Source organism: Furipterus horrens, unplaced genomic scaffold (genome assembly GCF_987537825.1).
Source record: "Furipterus horrens unplaced genomic scaffold, mFurHor1.1.pri manual_scaffold_8, whole genome shotgun sequence".
In the NCBI taxonomy this organism is placed as follows: domain Eukaryota; kingdom Metazoa; phylum Chordata; class Mammalia; order Chiroptera; family Furipteridae; genus Furipterus; species Furipterus horrens.
This window is the reverse complement of record NW_028327178.1, coordinates 46,493,142-46,519,646: the sequence shown is the minus strand read 5'-3', so window position 1 is coordinate 46,519,646 and position 26,505 is coordinate 46,493,142. Positions and strand designations below refer to the sequence as shown.

Here is a 26,505-nt window from a genome sequence, read left to right as displayed (position 1 = left end):
CAGTTTTATCTGTCCCTTATATTCCTTTTTTTCATTTCTTTGTCTTGATCTAATTTCTGAGAGATTCTCTTAACTTCATATCTCTAACATTTATATTAAGATTCAAAAAAAAGCTTTTTAATTTGAAATAATTTAGATTTATAGAAATGTTATAAAATGAGTACAGTTTGCACATACCCAGAGTAAATCTACCCTAATGTTAAGATCTTACATAATTATCAAAACTGAGAAATTAACATTAAAACAATTCTATTAACTGAACCATAGACTTAATTTTGGACTTCACCAGTTTTTCCCCCCACTAATATCCTTTTTATGTTAATGAATCTAATCCACAATATCACATTACAATTACTTGTCATAGCTCCTAAATTTCCTCTAACCTGTGACATGGTGGTTATTCTTTCCATGTCTTTTATGATCTTGACATTTTTGGAGAGCACAAGTGTGTTATTTATGTTGAATGGGCTTCAATCTGAGTGTTTCTGATAATTTCTTATGATTACATTGAGGTGCATTTTTGACAAGAATACCATAGAAGTGATATACCTTTCTCTGTGAATCATATCAGGGGACTCCTGTTGTTCCTATGTCTTATTACTGGTGATGTTTACCATGATCACCTGAGTAATATAGTTTTTGCAAGATTTCTTAACTATAGTTACTATTTTTCCTTTTTAATTACTATCTTGGAGGTAGTACTTTGAGAATATGTAAATAACCTATATGTAGCTCCTCAAACTTTCAGTCATTAATTTTAGCATGTAATTTTGGTGAAAATTGCCTATAACATTTATTACTATGGTGTTCTAACAGATTTTTCTGTTATCCTCATTCTTCTATATGTGTTATTTGAAATTCTTTTATAAGGAGGAGATGCCTCTTTTCCCCCAATTAGCTGTTTAATTATTTATATCAGAACTTATATTTATTTTATTCTATGAGATAGAATAAATTGTTTGTTTGCCTTGGTCTCTCTTTACATGTTAGAAAGTTTCCTCAGATTACAGGCAATATCTCTTTGTCTTCTCATTTCCAAAAGTGGTTTATAAGAGTTGATGAGAATCCATGAGCTCATGGTAGAGCCTTCAGTCTCTGGTGATCTGACTGAGATGTTTGCTAGTTATTACTTAATGTCATCTTCTTTAGATCCTTCCTTTTGACATGGTCAGTCATGGCAAAGAATATTTTCAGATCTCCTGTTTGGGGGAAAAGGTCTGGCTGATAGTGTTCTGGGAATCTAAAAGAGAAGGCTGAACAATATCCTTTACTATATATGTACTCTCTTCAGTTTCATTGTTTTCTAAATCCCTGCCTTTGGCTGGGCCTTGGAGTGGTAAAGTAAGTAAATACTTGTGTTCATATGTCATGTATGACCAGAGGTCCCACAAGTATTTCAATATGAAATTATTAAATGAGTTTAAGAGCTTAATTAGGATTTGGCAGAAGTGTATTGAAGCCTGTCTATCAATGGTAGTCTGTGGAGTCAGTCAGTAAATCTGAAGCTCTACTGTCTTTCCTTTAAAATAGAGTAACATAAGAATTTTACAGTTTGATTATAAATCTTTTAATTTGTGAAGTTTGGAAAGAAATTAGCATACAACTATATTATTGAATTTGCTGTCATGAGACTCAAAAAGGTTATAGAAGTGTTAATGACATTTTTCACTCCCAAGTAAAACTATTTTAGTAAGATCCTTCTACATGAAATATAGAACAATATTTATCCTATTGGTAAAAATTATTTACTTACGATTATGTTCATTGACTTGAGTCTCTCTCTACTTTTTAACCCCCATGCTACAGACACTTATTGTGCTTTATTACAAGCTAGGTCCTATAGTAGTAGGTGCCAGGGATACAGTAAGAATCCTCACAATCTAGTGGAGGAAGAATGATTCATAAACAGTTATAGTCTTGTGCAAGTGTGGGTGGTGCCACAGAGGGCAAGCGCACCTAATTCAAATTTAGGATGAAGGAGGGGTAAGAAAAGGCTCTCGGAAAAAGCCTTTCCACATACTTTGTCATAAATGGTCTCCATATTGATTTCTATGTGGCACCTCAAATATATCCAAAACCATACTCCTGACCTGACCCCCGAGTCTGCTCCCCACACAACCTTTCCTGTTCCACTAAATGACAACTCCATCCTCCCAGTTGTTGAGGCTATAAAACCAATCCTTTCTTTTGCATCTTACATGCAAGCCACCAATACCTCCTAATGGCCTAGCCTTCAAAACGTAACCAGACTCTGACTACCCTAGTTCTAAGCTACCATTATCTTTTGACAAGACATTGCGGTGGCCTCTACTTGGCTCACTGTTTCTGACCTTGCCTCATTCCACTACAATCTATGCTAAACATAACAGCCAGAGGGATCCTTTAAAAATAGAAACTAATGTCCCTTCCATCACATTCTTAGGGTCCTTTAAATCACTACTCAAATGTCACCTTATCAGTAAGGCCTCCTTGACCACTTTGTACAGATAGCAACCCACAAACGTAGGCATTCACTATCCATTGTACCTATTACCATATGACATACTATATCTTTTATAAATTGTTTATTTTCTGTCTTTCTCCACTAGAATATAAACTCCATGGTAATTAGAATTTGGTCAATTTTGTCCATTGTATCATCTTCTAGATAATCCTAGAACTACATAAATTTCTCTCAAGATTTTTATGTATGCCTTCCAGATTTCTATTTTTTATATTTTGTATGTAAGTTAGTATTTTATTTTATCTTTGATTTAATTTTTATTGTATATTTTCCATTAACATTTAGTCTCCTTATACTCCCCTCCCCTTAGCAATCACCACATTGTTGTCCATATCCATGAGTCCTTTATCCTTTTTGCTCAATTCCCCCACTCTCTAGCATACCCACCACCCCTAGTTGTCATCCTGCTCTACATCTATGGGTTTGTCCCCATTTTCCTTGTTAGTTCAGTTTGTTCATTAGATTCCACATATGAGTGAAATCATATGGTATTTGTCTTTCTCTGACTGGCTTATTTTACTTAGCATAATGTCCTCCAGTTCCATTCATATTATCGCAAAAGGTAAAATTTCTTCTTTTTCATAGCCGAGTAGTAGTATTCCATTGTATAAATGTCCCATAGTTGTTTTATCCACTCATCTACTGGTGGACACTTGGACTGTTTCCATATCATGGCAATTGTAAATAACACTGCAATGAACATAGGGGTGCTTATGTTTTTTCGAATTAGTGTTTTGGGTTCCTTCAGATATATTCCCAGAAGTAGGATCACTATGACAAAAGGAAGATTTTACTTTTTAATTTTTTGAGATATCTTCACACTGCTTTCTACAGTGCCTGCACCAATCTGCATCCCCATCAACAGTGCAAAAGGGTTCCCCTTTCTCCACATTCTTGTCAACATTTGCTGTTTGTTGATTTATTGATGATAGCCATTCTGGCAGGTGTGAGGTGGTATCTCATTGTGGTTTTAATTTGCATTTCTCTGAAGGTTAGTGAGCATCTTTTTGTATGTCTATTGGCCTCCATATGTCCTCTTTGAAGAAGTGTCTATTCAGGTCCTTTGCATATTTTTTAACTGGGTTGTTTGTTTTGATGTTGAGTTTTATAAGTTCTTTATAATTTTTGGATATTAATCTCTTATCAGATATATTGATGAATATGTTCTCCCATTCTGTGGGTTATCATTTTATTTGGTTGATGATTTCCATACTGTACAAAAACTTTTTAGTTTGATGTAGTCCCATTTGTTTGTTTGTTTGTTTATTTATTTATTTATTTAGTTTCCCTTACCTGGGGAGTTATGTCCATTAAAATATTGTTGCAAGCAATGTCCAATATTTTACCACCTATGTTTTCTTCTAGGATTTTTTATCCATTTTGAATTTATTCTTGTATGTGGTGTAAGAAGGTGGTCTAGTTTCATTTTTCTGCACATATCTGTCCCAGTTTCCCAACACCATTTATTGAATAAACTATTTTAGCTCATTGTATGTGCTTGCTTCCTCTGTCAAATATCAATTAACTATAAAGGTATAGGTTCATTCTGGGCTCTCTGTTCTGCTCCATTGATCTTTAAGTCTGTTTTTATGCCAGTAGATGTTTTGATTACTATGGCCTTATAGTATAGTTTGATATTAGGTAGTGTGAACTTTGTTCTTCTTTCTCAGGATTGCTGTTGTAATGTGGGGCTTTTGTGGTTCCATACAAATTTTTTGAATATTTGATCTAGTTCTGTGATATACTTCATTGGAATCTTGACAGAAATTGCATTGAATCTATAGATTGCTTTGGATAGTATGGACATTTTAATGATGTTAATTCTCCCTATTTATGAACTTGGTATGTGCTTCTACTTATTTGTATCTTCTTCAATTTCTTTCTTCAGTGTCTTATATTTTCTGTGTACAGGTCTTTTACATCCTTGGTTAGGTTTATTTCAAGGTATTTTACTCTTTTTGAAACAATTGTGAATGGGATTTTTTTAAAAAATTTCCTTTCTGTTAGTTCATTATTGGCATATAAAAATGTAACTGATTTCTGGATATTAATTTTAAATCCTGCTATTTTGCTGAATTCGTTTATCATATCTAGTAGTTACTTGGTAGAATCTTTGGGATTCTCTATATGCAGAATCATGTCATCTGTAAGTAATGACAGTTTTACTTCTTCCTTTCCAATCTGGGTGCCTTTAATTTCTTCTTCTTGTCTGATTGCTGTGGCTAGGCCTTCCAGTACTATGTTGAATAAGAGTGGTGAAAGTAGACATCCCTGTCTTATTCCCAATCTAAAGGGGAACAGTTGTAGTTTTTGTGCATTGAGTATGATGCTGGCAGTAGGTTTGTCATATATGGCCTTTATCATGTTGCGGTACATTCCCTCTAATCCCATTTTACTAAGAGTTTTTGTCATAAATGGGTGCTGGATTCTATCACGTTTTTTTCTTCATCTATTGATATGATCATGTGATTTTTATCCTCCATTTTGTTAATGTGGTGAATCACAGTTATTGATATACGAATGTTATACCAAACTTGCATTCCCAGAATAAATCCCACTTGATCATGGTGGATGATCTTTTTGATGCATTGTTGTATTCAGTCTGCTAATATTTTGTTGAGGATTTTAGTGCCTATACTGATTAGGGATAATGGTTTATATTTTCCTTTCTTTATATATCTTTATCTGGTTTTAGAATTAGGATAATGCTGGCCTCGTAAAATGAGTTTGGAAGACTTACCGCCTCTTGAATTTTATGTAATAGGTGAAAAGAAGTGTTAGTTCTTGGAATGTTTGGTAAAATTCACATGTGAAGCCATCCAGTCCAGGGCTTTTGTTTGTTTGTTTGTTTTTTTGAAGTTTTTTTTATTACTGCTTCAATTTCATTAGGTATAATCTGTCCTTTCAGATTCTCTGATTCTTCCAGATTTAGTTTTGGAAGTTTGTATGTTTCTAGGAATTTATACATTTCATCCAGGTTGTCCAGTTTGCTGGCATATAGTTGTTCATAATATTTCCTTATAATCCTTTGTATTTCTTTGGTATCATTTGTTTCTCCTCTTTTATTTCTGATTTAATTTACTTAGGTCCTTTCTCTTTTTTTCCTGATGAGTCTGGTTAAAGGCTTGTCAATCTTGTTTATCTTTTCAAAGAACGAGCTCTTGGATTCATTGATCATTTGTTTTGTTTTTTTTAGACTCTATTTTATTTATTTCTGCTCTGATCTGTATTATTTCCTTATTCTTATTCACTTTGGGTTTATTTGTTGTTCTTTGTCAAGTTCTTTTAAGTGTGAAATTAGACTGTTTATTTGAACTTTTTCTTTTTCTTTTTTTTTTGAGATAGGCCAGTAATGCTATGAAATTTCTTCTTAGTATTGTTTTCCAGTGTCGCACAGATTTTGGATTATTGTGTTCTATTTTCATTTGTTTCAAGGTACCTTTTGATTTTTTCCTTGATCTCGTTGTTGGCCCATTCGTTGTTTAAAAGCATGTTATTTAGCCTCCATGTCTTTGTGTGTTTTTCCCTGTTCTTCTTTTGATTGATTTCTAGTTTCATAGCATTGTGGACAGAGAAGGTGCTTGATATGACTTAGTCTTCTTAAGTTGTTGAGAGTTGTTTTGTGTCCTAATGTGGTCTAGCCTAGAAAACGTTCCATGTGCACTTGAAAGCTACGTATATTCTGCTGCTTTGGGATGAAATGCTTTGAGTATATCAATTAAATCCATGTAATCTAGTGTGTCGTTTAAGGCTGCTGTCTCCTTGCTGATTTTGTGTCTGGAAGATCTATCCTTTGAAATCAATGGGGTGTTAAAATGACTATGACTTAATTTCTGTCCATCTCTCCCTTTATATCCATTAAGATTCACTTCACATATTTAGGTGCTCCTATTTTGGGTCCGTAAATGATTACTAGGGTTATATCTCTTGTTGGTTAGTTCCCTTTATCTTTATGTATTGCCCTTCTTTATCTCTTACTATAGCCTTGGTTTTAAGGTCTGTTTTGTCAGATGTAAGTACTGTTACTCCAGCTTTTCTTCCCTTTCCGTTTGCGTGAAATATCTTTTTCCATCCCTTTACTTTTAGTCTGTGTGTATCTTCTGATTTCGGATGGGTCTCTTGGAGGCAGCATATTTATGGGTCTTGTTTTCTTATCCATTCAGCTACCCTATGCCTTTTGGTTGGAGTTTTTAAGCCATTTACATTTAAGGGGATTATTCATAGATATGCATTTAGTGCCATTTTATTGTTAGACTATTTTCCTCTGTTTTATTTTATTTTTTTCTTTTTCTTTTTCTTCTTCTTCTTAAAGCAAGCCCTTAACATTTGTTGTAGCACTGGTTTGGTGTTAACAAACTCCTTTAGCTTTTTCTTGTCTGGGAAGCTCCTTATTTCTCCTTTAATTTTAAATGGTAGTCTTGCTGGGTAAAGTAGCCTTAGTTGTAAGTCCTTGCTTTTCATCACCTTTAATATTTCATGCCACTCCCTTCTGGCCTGAAATGTTTCTGTTGAGAAATCAGATGACAGTCTAATGGTGTTCCCTGGTAGGTAGCTACCTGCCTTTTTCTTGCTGCTTTTAGGATTCTCCCCTTGTCTCTAAGCCTTGTCATTCTAATTATGATATTTCTCCATGTAGGCCTCTTTGGATCCAACTTGTTTAGGACTCTGAGCTTCCTAGACTTGTGTGTCTTTTTCCTTCACCAGATTAGGGAAATTTTTGGCCATTATATCTTCAAATAGGTTCCTGATCCCTTACTCATCCTCTTCTCCTTCTGGTATTCCCATGATGTGGATGTTGTTATGCTTCGTGTTGTCCAAAATGTTTCTTAAGTTCTCCTCATTTTTTAAATTATTTTTCCTTTTTGCTGCTCTCCCTGGGTGTTTTATTCTACCTTGTCTTCCAAATCACTGATTCAGTCCTCTGCTTCATCTAACCTACTGTTTATTCCTTCCAATGTATTATTTATCTCAGATACTGCATTCTGTATTTCTGACTTGTCCTTTCTTATGGTTTCTATGTCTTTTTTCATGCTGTTGAGTATCCTTATAATCGTTACTCTAACTCTCTATATGGTATATTGCTTACCTCCATTTCATCTAAGTTTTTTTTTTTTTTTATGGCGAATTCTCTTGTTCTTTCATTGGGGGTCCGTTTCTTTGTCTTCCCATTTTGGCTGCTTCTTGAATTTATATCTATGTATTAGGTAGATCTACAAAGACTGGTTTTAGGTCTTTGTCAGATGTTTGTTGTGACTGGCCCTGGTCTGCATGTTTGGAGCTATCAACAATCCACAGCATGTGACTCCCTCTGCTAGGCCTGTTTGTGTGCAGAAAGAACCAGGCTATGCATCAAGGCTGGCTTTAATTTAATAAAAATTTAAAAATGAAAGAAAAAAAGAATAAAATGTTTATCTGGTTATGTTCCTTTTTCATTTTTATGTCATATACTTGTGTTTTCTTCTCTCTCTTTTTTAAAGATTTTATTTATTTATTTTTAGATAGAGGGGAAGGGAGGGAGAAAGAAAGGGAGAGAAACATTGATGTGCAAGAGAAACATGGATTGGCTGCCACTTGCTCGCCATCACCTGGGACCTGACCTACAAGCCAGGCTTGTGCTCTGACCAGGAATCAAATCAGAGACCTTTGTTTTTCGTGATGATGCCCAGCCCACTGAACCACACGGTTAGGACTCTTCTTTTTTGGATAGTCTTACTAATATCTTGTCTATTATTTTTAAAGTAACCATATTTCTTTTGTTGTTATATTTTTCTTGGTTTTCTATTTCATTTGTCTCTGTTCTAATTTTTTAAACTTTATTCCACTTCCTGTATATTTATTATTCAATATTTCCTAGACCTTTCAGTAGTATCACTCATTTATTTTTATCTTCACTTTTTATAGGTTAAAAGAAAACAAATTTTGATATTAATGTTATTATTTAGTTCTAAGTATGTTTTAAATGTACATTGTGTTTCTCTCTATGAGTTAAAGTTCTAAAATTAAAAAAATGTAGTCAATTTCAAATTTAATTACGTTTTTTTTTTAAGTGGCAGATACAATATTAGTTCTTTGCAACTTACTTTGCAATTTACTGATATTTGCCTATGACCTAGGAAATTTGATGCACACTTAAAAACTACATAGTGTCTATTTGTTTTATGTTTCTTATACATGTTTTAGGTAATGATTTTATATTTTATTTTACAATTTTCTGTAAGAATACTAAAATCATATGTATTTAAATGTAGTTGACATACAATATCATTAGTTTCAGGGATACATGTGATTAGACATTTATATGTAGCCTCATGAAATGATCACAAAATCTTGTAACCTATTTTTGACTATATTGCCAGTGCTATAATTGCATTCCCATTTATTTATTTGTTTGTTTGTTTGTTTGTTTATTATTTATTTATTTATAAAGGGAGAAAGGGGGAGGGAGGGAGAAAGAGAAGGAAAGAAACATCAGTGAGGGAGAGACACATCAATCGGTTACCTCTGGTACATGCCCCAACCAGGGACCAAACCCACAACCCAGGCATGCACCCTGACCAGGAATCAAACCCATGACCTTTCGCTTTGCAGGATGATACCCCACCAACTGAGTCACACCACCGAGGGCCCCATTATTTATTTTATATCTGGCAATTTGTACTTCCTAATCCCCTTTACCTTTTTCATCCATCTACCATTCCCTGCCCTCTGGCAATCATCATTTTCTATTTCTATGAGTTTCTGTTTTATTTGTTTTTAAAAAATATTTTATTTATTTTTTAGAGAGAGGGGAAGAGATGGAGAAAGAGAGGGAGAGAAACATCCACCAGTTGCCTCTCACACACACTCAATCACGGACCATCCTGCAACACAAGCACCTGCCCTGACTGGGAATCAAACCAGAGACATTTCGGTTTGTAGGCCAGCATCCAGTCCACTGCGCCACACAAGCCAGGGCAGTTTCTATTTTATTTGTTTGTCTTTTTTTTTTAGACTCCACATATAAGTGAAATACGGTATTTGTCTTTATCTGATTTACTTCACTCAGCATAATATCTTCTAGGTTTATCCATGTTGTCACAAATGGCAAGATTTTATTCTTTTTTTAAATTTCTAAGTAATATTTGATTGTATATATATACCACATCTTCTTTGCCTATTCATTTATCAGTGGACACCTAGGTTGCTTCCATATCTTGGCTATTGTAAAAATGATGCAATGAACATATCTTTTCAAATTAGTGTTTTCAATGTCTTTGGCTAAATACCCTGAAGTGGAATTTCCAGGTCATATGGTAGTTCTATTTTAAATTTCTGATGAATCTTAATACTTTTTTCCATAGTGGCTTCATCAATTTACAGTCTCAACAGTGTACAGGATTCTCTTCTCTACATATCCTCGCCAACACTTATTCTTTGCTGTCTTTTTGGTAATAGCCATTCTGGCAGGCATTAGTTGATATCTCATTGTGGTTTTGATTTTCATTTCCTTGATGATCATGATGTTGAGCATCTTTTTGTGGTTTTGGTCATCTGTCTTCTTTGGAGAAATGTCTTTTTAGGCCCTCTGCTCATTTATAATGGAATGTTTTTGATGTTGAGTTGTATGAGTTATTTATATGCTTTGTATATTAACCTTCTATCAACTATATTACTTATAAATATTCTTTCCCATTCAGTAGGCTGCCTTTTCCTTTTGTTGATGGCTTCCTTCATAGTGTAGATGCTTTTTAGAAAATGCCAATTTGTTTTCTAAAACGGTTGTACCAGTTTAATTTCCCACCAGCATTGTATGAGAATTCTAATTGTTTCACATTTTTGTCAATACTTGGTATGGTTCTCTTTTCAATTTTAGCCATTCTGGTAGGTGTTAATGGTATCTCATTGTGGTTTTAATTTGCAGTTTCTCAATGACTAATAATTTTAATAATCTTTTTATGTGCTTTTTGCTTCATTTTTTAATTATAGTGTCTGTCTTAGAGTTCTTTATATATGCCTTATGTATACAAGTTTTTTGTTCCTGCATTTTATTGTCTCATTTTAGACTCCAGTGACACATGTGTTAATCTGTTTGATGTTTCATTTACTTTCAGTATTTTTTCCTTTGGTTTTATCTTGTGTAGTTTCTATTACTCTGTCCTCCTCAATTCACTAATTTTTTTTCTGTAGTGCCTATTTTGCCAGTAACTCCATGCAGCACAATTTCCATCTCAGATATTGTAATTTTCATCTCTAGACATTTGATTTTTGTTATTCTCTCTTTTATTTACTTATATTCTCATGCTTTCCTCCAACTTCTGGAACATATGGAGTATAATTAAAATAGTTGTTTTAAACATTATTGTTTACTAATTCTATTCTCTGTGCCATTTCTAGTTTTTATTATTATTATTTTATTTCTTAAGCTAAGTTATCTGCCTGCATAAACTTTATTTTTTGTTGACTTTGAGAGAGAGAGAGAGAGAGAGAGATCAGTTTGTCATTCCACTTATTTATGCATTCATTGGTTGATTCTTGCATGTGTCCTGACCAAGGATCGAACCCACAACCTTGGTGTTTTGGGACAATGCTCTAACCAACTGATCTACTTGGTCAGGACCTCTATGTTTTAAAAAAACTTTCTTTTTTTAAAAGTATATTTTACTGATTATGTTGTCACGGTAGTCCCAATTTTTTTTCCTTTGCTACACTGTGACCAGTACCCGCCTTCCCTTCAGCAATCCCACCCCCCTTAGTTCCTGTCCATAGGTCATGCATATAAGTTCTTTGGATTCACCCTTTCCTATACTATTTTTAACATCCCCCTGTCTATTTTGTACCAACCAATTATGCTTCTTAATTCCTGCACCATTTCCCCATTTCTCCTCCTTACCCCTCCCAGCTGGAAACCCTAAAATGGTCCCCATATCTACGGTTCTGTTCCTGTTCTGGTTTGCTTAGTTCGAATTTGTTTTAATTTTTTAGATTCATTTGTTGATAGCTGTCAGTTTGTTGTCATTTTAATGTTCATAGTTTTGATCTTCTTTTTCTTAAATGAGTCTCTTTAACATTTCATATAATAATGGCTTGGTGATGATGAACTCCTTTAGCTTTACCTTGTCTGGGAAGCACTTTATCTGCCTTTCCATTGTAAATGGTAGCTTTGCTGGATAGAGTAATATGCATTGTAAGTCCTTGCTTTTCATCATATTGAATACTTCTTGCCGGTCTATTCTTGCCTGCAAAGTTTCTTTTGAGAAATCAGCTGGTAGTCTTATAGTAACTCTCTGCTTTTCTCTTGCTGCTTTTAAGATTCTCTCTTTATCTTTCACCTTTGGCATTTTAATTATGATGTGTCTTGGTGTGGTCCTCTTTGGGTCTAGCTTGTTTGGGACTCGCCGTGCTTCCTGGACTTGTATGTCTTTTTCCTTTGCCAAATCTGGGAAGTTTTCCTTCATTATTTTTTCACATAAGCTTTCAATTTCTTTGCTCTTCCTCTTCTCCTTCTAGCACCCCTGTGATTTGGATATTGGCACATTTATAGTTATCCCAGAGGTTTCTAAGCCTCTCCTAATTTTTTTCAATTCTTGTTTTCTTATGCTATGCTGGCTGTTTTTTTCTTCCTTATGTTCCAAATCATTAATTTAAACCCCCATTTCCTTTCCTTCACCACTGATTTTGTATGGATTTTCCTTCATTTCACTTAGCAAAGCCTTCACTTCTTCCCTTATGCATTTGCCATACTTAAGCATATCTGTCAAGCCTGTGAGCATCTTTATCAACAGTATTTTGAACTCTATGTCTGTTAGGTTGGCTATCTCCTTGTCGCTTAGTTCTCCCACTGGAACCTTGATCCATTACCCCTTTTGGGCCATACTTCTCTGTCTCCTCATCTTGACAGGCCCCTGTGTTTGTTTGTCTCTGTGTTTTAGGTAGAGCTATCGCACCTGTTATGTTGTAAGGGGCGGAGCCTTAGTAATTCATCAGTATGGGCTACCCGTTTCACCATGTTGTAGCGCTGTATGTGAAGGAAGGGTATGAGAGGGAACAATGCTGCTTGCTCAGCACTCATTCTTTTTCCAGGCACTTCTCCCACTTCTGTATGGGACTGGCACCTCTCTAGCTGTTGCCCTGGCTGTTGTTCCCAGAGTGGGTGGGTCGGTGGACCGTGGGGACTCTTTAAACAAGTGGACTCCACTGAGAGACTGGCAGTTTCTTCCCCCACTCCAACCCCCACTGGTTTTCATAGTCAGAAGCAATGGGGCTTTATTGTTCCTGGCGCTGGAACCATGAGCTGTGCAGTCTGGTCTGGGGCTGGGAGTGCTCCCCAGGTGTCCCTTCCTATTTTTTAAAATGTGTAGCTGTGCTTTCCACCAACCTGCCGCTACCACCACTGCCGCTGCCACTGCTGCTGCTGCCACTGCTGCTGCCGTGCTGCCACTACTGCCACTGCTGCCACCGTCACCACACCGCATCCTCTCCACCCTGGCTCTGCCCCTCCTACCTCTCTGGATGAATATTTCTTCTTTATATCTTTGTTTGCTGGACTTCCATGCAGCTCGGTTTTCTGGAACTTCTGGTTGTCTCTAGTTTTGAGGTACAGTATTCCCTCACTTATCATGGGTACTATGTTCTAGACCTCCCCGCGATAGGTGAAAATCTGCGAAGTAGGAACCTTACATTTATTTTAGTATTTATATATATTTTAAGGCTTTATAAACCCTTCCCACACACTTATGAACTGTTCCCAGTCCCTTATTAACCTTATAGCGAAAAATCCGCGATAAATAATTAAATACAATATTTTTAAAAGTCCCATGATACAGTGAGACCACAGTAAGTGAACCGCAATATAGAGAGGGTCTACTGTAGTTGTATTCCTTCTTAGTTGTGGAGGGAGACACAGTGTGTCTGTCTAGGCCTCCATCTTGGCAGGAAGTCCCCAAACTTTCTGTTTGTTATGAGTCACACTTCCTGCTTCTCATCATGCCTGGCAACTTTTTTCTTTTTAAACTCAGATTCAAGACATTGTGAATTTTACCTTGCTGGATGTTTGACTTTTGTATTTCTTTAACTGTTTTGGACTTTTTTGAGGACAGAGTTAATTTAGTTGGAAACAGTTTGATGTTTTAGATTTGATTTAAAGCTTGTCAGGTGAATCCAGAAAAGCCTTATTCTAATGTGGCCCCTAGAGGAGGAAATCCCCTCTCTGAATTCTCCCAGATTACCCAAGCAGCAGGAGGTCTTTCTACTTTGGTTGGTGGGAATACAAACTATTCATAACACTGTGAGATCTGAGAGCTGTTCTGCTTGCTTCTCTTTGGTGGTTTTCCCTCCTACCTTCCATATATTTTCTCAGACTTTTTGAAAATATGTTGAATAATTATCAAATATAGGGCTCCTTCTGGCTTAGAAGATATGTAGCTCCAAAGATTTTGACAAAAATTGAATTCATTATTTGAGTTAGGAATCATGGCTCTGATTACTATGATCTTCACATGTTCTTTACAGCATTATTTACTTTCTGAAATTAAATACTAATTTCAATTCTTTTTTTAACCTTGATTTACTTTATGAGAGCTGCCCTAACAAAGTACCACAGACTGGGTGACTTAGAAGCAGTTCTGGTAGTCTAAGGTCTGAAACTAAGGTGTCAGTAAGGCCATGATCCCTCTGAGGTTCTAGGGAATAATCTGTTTCTTGCTTCTCTCATAGCTTCTGGTGGCTCCCAGCAATCCTTTGCATCCTTTGGCTTGCAGTTGAATCACTCAATTTCTGCTTCTGTTGTCACATGCTTCTTTTCTTCCCTGTTTGTCTTTGTTTCTATGCCCACCCCATCCCCCTGCCTCGTATAAGGACACCAGTCATATTGTATTTAGGACATACCCTAATCCAGTAAGACTTCATTTTAATTTAACTATCTAAATCTGCAAAGATCCTGTTTCTATATAAGGTCACATTCTGAATTTCTGGGTGGACATGAATTTTGAGGAGACATTGTTCAGCCAAGTACAGTCCATTTCTGTTATTCCCTGTCCCCCAACCCTTTTTGCTTTTCTTGTTTCTTCTAACTTTAACAGTTACAAGAAAAGCAATGAGCTGGTTGTATGTTACTTGCCTTTGATGACCTTTTACAAATCATTCCTTGGTATGTTTTTCTCGGCATTCTCGAATTATAAGAGGATCAATAACTCATGAAGATGCATTATTTATTTTAAACATGATCATTGGACAAGCTTTATATATTTTCTCAGATGTTTTGATTGTCTTTTTTTAATTGTCCTGCTTGTTTTGAGCTTGCTTGAAATTCAAAGGTCAATGTATTTTTCATAACTTGTAATGGTTCTTTGGTTTCATTTTTTATAAGTCTTTCAAAAATGGAAAAATATCTCCAACAACCTATTCTTTTCTATTTTTATAACGGGAGATTGTATGTGGCTTTATTTTGTTTTTGATGCAAATATTTATGGTTACCAAAGGATGACTTCAAACAATGAAATCCAGTGAGAGAAATGTGAGATGTATATACAGTATTCCCTCACTTATCATGGGTATTACATTCTAGACACCCCACCCCACCTGCTGCAATAGGTGAAAATCCGTGAAGTAGGAATCTTACATTTATTTTAGTATTTTTAGCTTTATAAACCCTTCCCACACACTTATAAACCATTCCTAGTCCCTTATTAACCTTTCCCATTCCCTTATTAAACCTTTCCCACACTTTTATAAACACTATTTATGTTCTTAAACATATTCTACACTTAAATCTACGTAACATTAACAACATACGTCTACAGTACCACAAAATCCCGTGATATAGTGAAAACTTCATGATAATTAAGTATAATATATATTTTTTGCTTATTTATTTATTTTTAATATACTTTATTGATTATGCTGTTACAGTTGTCCCAATTTCTTTTCCCTTTGTTCCTCTCGACCCAGTGACATCCCTCCCTCCAGCTGTCCCCACCCCCTTAGTCCATGCCCATTAGTTGTGCATAGTTCTTCTCAACATCTTCCTATCTACTCCACTCCCTCCTACTATGCTTCTTAATTCCTGTACCATCTCCCTCCTTTTCCCCACTTCCTCCTCCCTGCTGACCTCACCCCATAATGTTCCCCATACCTATAATTCTTTTCCCACTCGTTGCCTACTTAGTTCGCCTTTGTTTTTGTTCCCTAGGTTCTGTTGTTGGTTATTGTGATACAGTTTTCATTTTAATGTTCATAGTTTTGATCCTCTTTCTCCTAAACAAGTCCCTTTAACATTTCATATAAAGTGGTTTGGATCTGATGAACTCCTTCAGTTTTACTTTGTCCTGGAAACAATTTCTCTGCCCTTATAGTCTGAATGACAGCTTCACTGGATAGAGTAATCGTGGTTGTAGGTTTTTGCTTTTCATTACTTTGAATATTTCTTGCCAGTCCATTCTTGCCTGCAGAGTTTCTTTTGTACGTAATTCTCTTCTTCTCTCTTGCTGCTTTTAAGATTATCTCTTTATCCTTAATTTTTGACATTTTGATTCTAATGTGTCTTGGTGTGGTTCCCCCTGGGTCCAGTTTTTTTGGAACTCTCTTGCTTCCTGGACCTGTAAGTCTATTTCCTTCCCCAAGTTAGGGAAGTTCTGCTTCATTATTTTTTCACATAATTTTTCAATTTCTAGTTCTTCTTCTTCAACTTCGGGCAACCCTATGATTCAGATGTTGGCCCGCTTATAGCTGTCCCATAGGTTTCTGAGGCTCTCCTCATTTTCCTCACTTCTTGTTTCCTTTTTCTGCATTGGTTGACTGTTTGTTACTTTCCCATGTTCTGATTTGTTGATTTGATCCCTGGTTTTCTTGCCCTCACCACTAGTTTTGTATGTGTTTTCATTCATTTCAGCAGGACTAGCCTTCATTCCTTTCCCATCTTGTTTAAGATCTGCTGTTAGATCTGTAAGCATTTTTATAACCAAAGCTCTGAACTGCGCCTCAGAAAGATTTCTTATCTGCTGCTTCCTTAGATTAGATATTTGCTGTCTGGTCAGCTGCGTGATTGGTATCTCTATCATTATCCCTGCCATCCTGACCATTTTGTGTTTACCTTTGCTTCTTGGGCAGGGCTGTGACACCTCCTACGCTATAGGGGGCAGAGCCCGTGCACTCGTCACAACCAGGTGACCCATCTCACCACGCTGTGGCATTTTCTGTGGGGATGGGGGCCCAAGATGGATTCCTGCCATTCACTCTCTGCTGTGAGACTGGGAGCCTCCTCCTCTGTCCTACCCCCTCTGGGCCTCACAGTACAAGGCAATGGAGGTCTGCCTTCCCCAGCTTTGGAATCACAAGCTGACAGGTCTGGTCTGCAGCCAAGGGTGCTCCCCAGGCGCTTCTCACCTCCCCTTAAATATGGGTGTCTGTGCTTACCGCTGTCCTGCTGCCATCGCTGCTGCTGCCGTAGACAGCACAGCTTGACCTCTCCTCCCTGGCTTTTCCCCTCCTACCTGTCTGGATGCGCACCACTTCTTTATAAATTCATACGTTGGACTTCCATTTATTTTCTGGTACTTCTGGTTGCTTCTGGTTTTGCAGTAGTTGTATTCTTTCTTGGTTGTGGAGGGAGACGGAGCATGTCAGTCTAGGCCTCCATCTTGGCTGGAAGTCTCCTGTGTTTGTTTACTTCCATGTCCCAGGCAGGGCTGTTGCTCCTATTTCATTGTAAGGGGCGGAGCCTTAGGTATTCGTCCTTAATGGGCGACCTGTTTCACAACGTTGTGGTGCCGGATGTGGGGGAGGGGTATGAGAAGGAACAATGCCGCTTGCCCTGTTTCATGTCTTATCAACCTAAAAAATCTTCTCCACAAAGATAGATGAGAAAGAATGTTTTTATTCCATAATGTTTTATTATGGAATAAACATTAGAATGTAAGGCAGATCACAGGAAAGACACAAAAAGAGATAACAAAGACAAAAAGAAATCTCACCTATTTAGCAAAGCAGATGAAACCCATTAAGTATATCCATGTTCTGAAGATAAATAACTCATTCTCAAGGATTAATTGCCTTTATACAAAGGGAAAATAGATTTCTTCTATCTTTATGACAAAAGGTAGATTTATAATTTGGAGCCAGGCACCTGCTGAAGTTAGGCTTTTATACTGTCCAGGAGACTGGGAAATAGGGTGCTATTTCCCTTGATGATTACATTTCAATGTGGTCACTCCAGGGCCCATTTCAAAGAGAAATTTCTGGATTCTAAAATAGGCAGGAGGCTTATTTTGCCTTTAAAAAGGGTTACATACATTTCAGAGGCAGGGAAAGAACTTTAATGACAAGTTTTCTAAAATAAGTTCTTTCTTTCTCTTTTCTTTGCACAAAGGAGAATTAAATATTTTTCTTATTTCTAATCTGTTTTACTCTTGCACCAACAGCATTAGCATCACCTAGGAATGTAGTTAGAAATGCAAACTCTCATATCCTAACCCAAACTCTGGAGATAGGGTGGGGCAATCTGTTTTTTTACTAAGCCCCTCAGGTAAAGCTGAAGAATCATTTTAGAGCACTGTTGACAGAAGTCCATTTAAAAGGACCTAGGGAAAAGGAAGGATTTTATTCTACTTGAATTAATAGATGTCTGTAGTTTGCATTACATAGGTAGTTATCAGCTCTGCTAGCACATTACCTTCAATTAATTGTCAAGAAGTCAAGATGCCCAAAATAAATCTTAGTCAAATCTTAACAACTTGCATCATAGACAGAAATAAAAACAACTGTATAATAAATTATGCTTATTTGGCTCTAGAATGAGTGCACTCCCTAATTTTAAATATATGAAGAGTTTCCCACTTTTCTAGTAAATCACAAAATGCCCGAATCAAGTAAAGTCATATAAGCCCAACTCAAAAGGAACTAAAAAATTGTGCAATTTTTTTCCACATCTACCCTTTTTGAGCTCTTTACTGGGACTAATATATCCTTTATCAGTGCCCCTCAATTTTTGGATTTGAAGTGGAATCACTGGAGTACAAAAAGACACTCTCAGTGGAGGCTCAGAGAGTAGTGGGTGAGGGAGGAACAGTGGATTCTTTGGGTGCATCAGTTCACACAAGCAGTCCAGGTAGTGAGCCCTGCTCCCCTTTCTCAGCATGGGTCAGAGACTGCCATGGACCTCAAATACAAGAGCTTCAGAGGCCCAGCTGAAATTCTAGGCACTGCGCTGAGATAGATTATTTGGAGCAGTTTGGAATATCATCATTTAGGTGTCTGCTTTGGGAAAAGTTTTTGTACCTCTTATTTGATGCACTATTGAAAGACAGCTTGAATAAATTGGTTTCTGTGGCCATTGAGACAAACAGAATTCATGATGCCAAGACTTCTTGAGAAGTCCACCTAAAGCAAGGTTGATGGCGTTTGATTTCTTTGGACCTCTGGAAATTCCTGTGACAAACTCCCCCTGATGTATCCTCAGGCTGTGGGTCTGACTCTCCATTGGTCCCATCATGGATGTACTGTGGTTTTAGCCAGAAGAACCTGGCCATGCAAATGGAGAGCAAACATGAATTGAAAAGCAAATATGAGGAGTTCCACCTGAAACACTGGGATGGATTTTTAGGAACTAGACCCCAAGTGATGCAGGAGGCTCAGAAACAGGAGCTTACCAAAGATGAAATCTAGGTCTGAAAGAAAAAGATCAACTTACTATGAACATGAACTCCATGAACACATCTTTCTCTGATCTTTTCAGGGATTTGAGAAACAGAAAAAGATGATTAAAGGCTATTCCAAGAATGAAGAATCGCAGAAGAAATTTATTGAGGATTACAGATTATAAATTCAAATGGAAGGCCAAATGTAAAAGTATTCCAGACCCATATCAAAGAGAAACTCAATCTAGCAGATGAGGAAATTGCTTAAATCCATAGGAAAGTTGGCCATCTAGGTGATCCGAACAAAGGATCAGATTAGGACGTTACAGGAGAATGAGTAGCAGAGGGAGACATGCCTCACCCATTAACGCAGCAGTCCTGGGCCTGGTCAGATAATATTGCCAGGTGTTCCAATAGCACAGGAAACAAACACTATGTTAGCACAGGAAGAGAAAAGTTCTTGGAATTCTATCTGTCCTTTCCTTCCTTCTATCTAGGAAGGAAAGCCTTTGAAACTGTGTTTGTATCCCAAGGCCCTGAAAGATGAAAGGCGAGAGAAGCCCTATAGGGCCTAAATAAAGCCCATTAACACTGGGTATTCACACCCCAGTCCAGGAAAGCTAGCACCACCCGTCAATCAATATGTAACTTCTTTACCCCATCCTGCCAACTACCTAAGTCCTCAGAATAAAAGGACTCTCTCTTATCACTCTTGGCCCTCTGGCCCTCTGGCCACTGACCACCAGGCCTCTGGCCACACTAAGGTGAACTAGCCACCCCAGCCTCAAGCCAGCCTTGCTTCTGCTATCCCATCCACTAATAAACTTGGGGTGCCTATTTATAAATTTGCTGATCTGTAATTCTTTACTACATCTGTGAGAAGAACCAGGGTTTCTCTGATAACAGATTTATTCCCTGTAAATCACTCAGCAGAAGATTAAAGACAACAATGAATTGATCATAATCTGTTATGACCTGCAGATGTGGAAAAACCTGATGTGGAAGTCACTGAGACCTTCTCTCCTGGCTCCTTTATTTCTGTGTTAACTGACTGTAAGCAAGTTTTATATACTAAGTGATCCTCAACAACAAGATAGCTACAGAAAATTAAGAGATATTTTGACTTTAGTCACATTTTTTTATGCTATTTGAATTGATACTGATGCCTCTCACACACCCACAACCAGGAACCTGGCCTACAGCCTAGGCATGTGCCCTAACCCAGGATGGAAGCAGTGACTTTTCTGTTAGTAGACTATGCTCAATCCACTGAACCAGACCAGCAAGGGCAGAAAGTTTTTGTATCCAATCAAATATTTGCTCTTGTGGGGCTGACTGAAAAAAAAATTTGGTGTTATATCCTGTAAATTTTTTTTTTACTGTGGGAAAAACACTGCCTTGAAATTATCAGCAAATAGGCCTAAGATTCAGTTTCTTTTGTTAGTACATATGGGCTACAAAAGTATGGTAATAAGAAATCACACTTATGAATGCTTGTAAGGCAAATCGGCAATGTTATATAATTGCTATAACCTGTCATCAATCACATCTTGCAAAAATACAGATTTTTCCTATGGTCCTCAGGTATATAAATTACTCACAAAGGAGGTAGTGATGAATTTTTCTCAATATGAAAATGTCTACCCAAGAATTCAAGAAGACATTTCAGTGAGACTATACTGACTACCAGAATAACAAAATCCATGGACTTTTAGGGAAAGGCAGTTAGGATTTTCCTCCCTAGAAGGTTTACAGAAACCCTTTGTTTAATAGGAGGGCTCAGATCCTCCTTTTTTCTTCCCTTCTTTGGTCTCATAAGAGAATCACAGAATTTTGAAACAAATTTTAATGATCCGCTAATGCCTTTAATTACAGAAACAAAGCTGAGGCCAAAAATGCAAAGTAGTTTACAAAAAATGAAGGAGCTAAGTCATTTAATAAGGAATAAGGCCAGGTGGATACAGTTCAAAGAATGCACCATCGCATTTTTTTTTGCCACTAGTTACATGCATTTTTAAAAACAATATCATAAAAATTGTTCAAATGGGTTTTCTGTCGCCTTTGTAAGCTGCATGTGTTCAATTTACGGGGCAAGAAGTAAGAAAAGGCCATTAATAAAAAGAATCAAATATGCCATTCTTTATACACAAATGTATTATTATTTTATCAAACATCATAATATGCACTTAAAATTTTTTCTCAGAACATATTTGCTTTGTCTTACTTATTTTTGTTTCTCCTTTAACACCCAGTACTAGGCATACGGTAACTTAAGATAAATATGTATTTAAATTTTAAATGTAAAACTTTTTCCATGTAGTGTCCAGTGCCCGGACTTCTGTGACTAAAAGGCACTGTCTTTGAGACTCTGGTATTTCCAGAACAGAAATGAAGTGGAAAATTGGTTCTCGGGGAGAAAATGTCCAAATTTTGGACGCCAGGAACAGTAACCCTGGAAGCGGTCCCCGGTGGCGGTGGCGGTGGCGGAGTGATCTACACCAGTGTCCACGGGGGTTGGGACAAACTCAGGCACTTCCCAGGTTGACCCTGATTTTCAAAGGCTGACAGGAACCATCTTCTGAGTCATCAGGTGGCAGGAGCATGATCCTGGGTGACCGTTTAGTTTCTATCAGGCTCTCGGCCAGTGGCTGTGTTGCTGGGCAGAGGGCAAAGGCAGTGAGGGTGGTAAGAACAGGTGGCGGCCAAGCTTTCTAGTAAGGCTCGGAGCCCAGTAGCTGATTACTGGAGAGTCTTTGTGAATCAAGCCAAGCAGGGCTGGGGTTGTGGGGAGCAGGAGGGCTGGCCGCAGTCACTCCCGACAGGAGGGGGTCCAGGCCTTGCGGTTTTCTACCCATTCTTGCCAAAGGCCCGCTTCAGCGCATCCACGAAACTCTCGTAATGTGCTAGGATGGGGCTTTCCCTCTCGATGTAGGGGACTACCCACTCCTCTGCCGCCCCAGAGAGGCGGCTGATTAAAAATGCCACCTTTAGGGTGTCGTTGGAAAATCTGTTCTTGAAGAACCTCATATAAGAGGTGGTTTGGATCAAAAATTCTGAAAGCCGGGCAGAGTCGCCTTCAAACGTTTCAGGAAAAACCACGGGGCAAGCTGGCGGACGCACCTGGGCTAGCAGGTTGGCTTTCTCGCAGAGCAGTCGCCGCACCTGGTCGGTGAGTTCGTCGTTCTCCCTGCGCAGGGCATGGTTCTGGGTCAGGAGATTCCGCATCATGACCGCCAGCGCGTCCATCACCGCCCGCCCTGCGCCTGCTCCCCTTCCGGCTGCGACCTGCCCAGGCCGGAACGGAAGTGCCTGAGGGATCGGGGGCGGTCTCGGCAGCGGCGCAGTGTGGTCTCCACACACCAAGTTGGGCCTAAATCCGAGGGTGCTGGGCAGGGTATCCGGGGCTATCTGCCAGAGAAGCGACAGCTGGCACCTAGAGGGAAGGAGAGGACCAAATCGAGGGTAGACGCGGGTGAAGCCGGAAGACGAAGCGCCATGACCGGCGGAGGAATCTGACTTCGTGGCAGCGTTCTTTCGCAGGACCCCTCCGCGGGCCGCAGCGCAGGTGTTTAAAGAGAAAGCGGCGGGTCCGGCAGCTGCACTTCCTTGTGAGGCTGCAGTTGATTCCGCTGGTCTCCAGGGTGCCGTGCAGTTCTTCTCGTTGTATTCCATGTTGTTTCTTCACTGTTACGTCCAAGCTTCGAGGAGGCAACTCTAATGAAGCCCTCTGTCCCTCTAGAATTGACTATGTCGTGTGACTTCCAACCTGACAGTATGCTAGGAGCCTTACAGAATCTCATCTACTCATCTACACTGCTTACTTCCCCCAAGCCCATGTCTTGTTTGTTGATTGTTTTTTTTCCCTGAGGACAGAAGTCAGCTCAGAGAGTATATAACTTGCCCGGGCTACAAAGTCAGTGGAACAGTGGGAGAAGCTTCACAAGTGCCACGGCTTTGAAGATGAACTTAAACTGCAGGTGGTGGGCCGAGTCTGTAGATAGGAAGGGGCCATGTCTACATTAATGCCGTTTATGTTTATATTAATGAAAGGAACAGATACCATCTGGTTCAATTCAGCCACCATTTACAGGCGCTGGCTGAGAGCACTGCTTCTCTCCCGTAGTAAGGCTCTGCTCCGACTTCCTTCCTATCTAACCAGCCTCTTACTTTTTCCACCAGTGGGATGTGCTAAAGACTTCAAGTGTGTGTGTGTGTGTGTGTGTGTGTGCAACCAGCTGCAGTTGCCTTACTGAGTGGGCAAACTAGCAAGAACCCGCTGTCAGGCTCTGCGGCTACAGGTGTTTGTGCCACTGTCTCCAAAGTTGAGGGACTCAAAATATTGATCCCTGGACCCTCCCATGCAAGAACCACCAGAGGTGAATCTGTGGGTAGTAAAGTTTAGGAGGGGATATTGCTATGTAGTTCAGGGGCTAAGAAACTCAAATAACATATCTTGATGAGTAGTAATACTTACTTTAAAGGATATAATTTTTGACTTTTTAGAGATGAAAACTAATACCTTATGCCAGAAACTTTCATTTGTTATTTACAGGGATATGGTAGTTTTTGATTGCGGCTTTTATTATTTGGTATTTTACTGTTGGAGACTACTTAGTATTGATCAAATAATATCTTTCCTAATGTAACTGCAGGTCATAAATTATATTAAAACACTTTCAAAAGCAAAATGCAGAACTTTGATATCAATATTTTTAAATATATGTACTTCAAGAAAGAAAAAGTCAACAAAAAAGTCATCTTTGCTGGTAAATTTTTTCTTTATATGTCTATTGTGGAAAATTTTTTGAAGTGATTATTGATTTTATTAAAACAAAATTTATTAAAATGAAAGAAAATATGAGGAATTATAAAAGAAATGCTTTCAATTTTTAGCATATTATCTAAAGGGAATTTCAGAAACCAGAAAGGATGAATGTAAAACTTAACTGAAAATGCATTTCAGATCTTAGGCTTAATCTGAAGAATATGTAGTGTTCATTATTCCTTTTTAGCTAGAAATTAATTTTTTTTGCTAAGGAAAAAGATAACATCATCATATTCAATTAATCTAAAAAGGAAAGCCATTTACTGACTCAGTATAATTTATGGAATTTCTCTGGAGCTACAGATCATTTTAAAATATCATTTAAAGTTTCAGAGCCAAAATGAACTCTTACTTTGTCCTCAATATGCAATATAAAGTTTATTAATCCATATATAAGACTGGAAAATCATGCTCAAAACACTCAGGATGTGCCTGCCATTAATTCAGAATAGCCACATATATTCTTTTGCACATATCATATATTATAAAATACATTAAAACTTGTCAGAATATGATAGATGTTTAATAAATATAAATGTATATATTTAAGTTATGAAGATTAATATAAAGTAAATACTTCTGAATCTATGATCCAGATTAAGATCTAGAATGTTGAATTTACTGTGTGGTGGTATTCCCTTATCCCATCTTCCTTAAGTTAACAAGTATCCTGAAAAAATATAGTTTCATATCTCTCTATAACTATATATTTATTTGCTCAGCATTGCTTATTTAAGCTTTGTAGTATCAGACTGCTTTAGATTTCTGCAATTCGCTTCACCAATTCAAAATTATGTTTCTAAAATTTCTTCAAGTTGTGTCATTTATGCAGCATCACTTCATTTCTTTTCATTGGTAATATGTCACTGTGTGAATATACCATAGTTTGTGCCCATTTTCCTGATAATGGACATTTAGATTATCTCCAGATGTTTGCTATTGCAAATGATTATATGTTTTTTCTTACACATGTCTGTTGGTTCACATGCTAAGAATTGCTTTAGGGCTTATATGTAATAGTGGAATAGGTGGCATGTGAATGCTAAACTTTATAAGATAATGCTACATTGTCTTCTAAAATGTTGTGTCAATTTATACTTTAACCAACACTTGGTATTGTCAGACTTTTTAAATTTGCTAATCTAGTAGGAATAAAATTATATCTGATTGGTTCTTTTAATTTACATTTTTTGATTACTAGTGTGTTTGAACATATTTTCATAAATTTTTTGACCATGTAGGTTTCTTATTCTGTGCCATGCTTGTTCATATATTTTACCCATTTTTGAGGTCACAAAAAAAAAAAAATCCTTACCTGAGGATGTTTATTGTTTTCAGAGAGAGAGGAAGGGAGAAAGGGAGAGAAACATCGATGTGAGAGAGAAACATTGATCAACTTCTTCCTTTACACTCTCTTACTGGGGATCGAACCCACAACCTAGGTATGTGCCCTGACCAGGAATCAAACCCACAACTTTTTGGTGTGTGGAATGATGTTCCAACCAACTGAGCCACCAGGCCAGAGCTGGGAAGTCATTTTATTTTCTCACTTTGTACAAGTTATTTATAAACCCTGGACATGAACTTTTTCTTGTTTATATGATTTGAATATATGTTACTCAAGCTTGCAGTTTTGCCTTCTTACTTTTTAAGATCTTTTTTTTACTCATTGTACAGACATATTTAATAAGTGCTACATAAGTACAGAAAACATATAGCCTGTAGCTCATCCTTTAAACTAGAACAGTCAATGAAAAGTCAGTACAGATATTTATTTTTACTTAAAAAAAATGTACACATTGGGAATTACACTAGGTTTTCCTTTTCTAGAGATATGACATCCATGTTTTCTGGTCAGTAATGTTCTATCAAACATTGTGCTAAGCCAATGTAGTAAATCAAAACAGACAGAAGGAATTGCAGACCCTTACCCCGACAGAAAACCTAATGATCTAATTTATAAAGAAAAGTTTAAGCAAACCTGCACAAACACTTATCATGCTATAAGAAAAAGAGAAAAGGCTACCTTTAGTCTACTGCCAGCACAAGCACACATTCATTGATGTCCAGTAAAATAGGAGCACCAACATAGAAAGCATTCTTGCTTTCGTAGAACAGCTAAAAAGCACACAGCATATAATACTTTGATCTTGAAGTGGGTAATCCTGTAAGTTCCAAGATTATATCCATTAGATTAGCCTGAGTATTCATCTGTCATCAGGACCAGTAGAAGACAGTGATATAGGGACTGCAAATGTAAGACTAGGAACTGACTTTAACATGTACCTTTTAGGTAAAAGCTCTTTCAGTTGATTCCTACACCAAGAGTTGCTGTGACAACAGAAGCTCCAGATATTTCAGGGCAGGCAGCTGGCTTGAGTAATACCCTAGATAACTGCTCCTAAACAGTACAAACCCCATTGAGGCTGAAGACTGAAACTTTTGTGCTGACACAGCAACATGTGTGCTGGGGAAGGCCCCCCAGGTGGGATTGCTCCAGAGGAGCCTGACCCCTGAGAGAGATGTCCAATTAGGGAGGAGTACTAGGGTTACTGAACACATGGTTTTTT

General features: G+C 37.6%; 2 protein-coding genes across 2 annotated transcripts in view; one reads left to right on the top strand and one right to left on the bottom strand.

Annotated features, from left to right (window-relative positions):
• ZBTB14 (zinc finger and BTB domain containing 14) overlaps positions 1-26,505 on the top strand; it is a 178,526-nt gene that overhangs the window by 21,162 nt on the left and 130,859 nt on the right. The gene's annotated exons all lie outside the window — the stretch shown is intronic.
• Positions 21,028-22,375, bottom strand: LOC150002854 (protein LDOC1-like). The gene has a single exon (XM_090285777.1). It carries the CDS (start codon positions 22,354-22,356, stop codon positions 21,958-21,960), a length of 399 nt encoding a protein of 132 aa, XP_090141903.1. The 5' UTR covers positions 22,357-22,375; the 3' UTR covers positions 21,028-21,957.

Bases quoted from the DNA above. Each gene is read 5' to 3' on its own strand.
- LOC150002854 (XM_090285777.1), bottom strand. From the start codon at position 22,356: ATGGACGCGCTGGCGGTCATGATGCGGAATCTCCTGACCCAGAACCAT.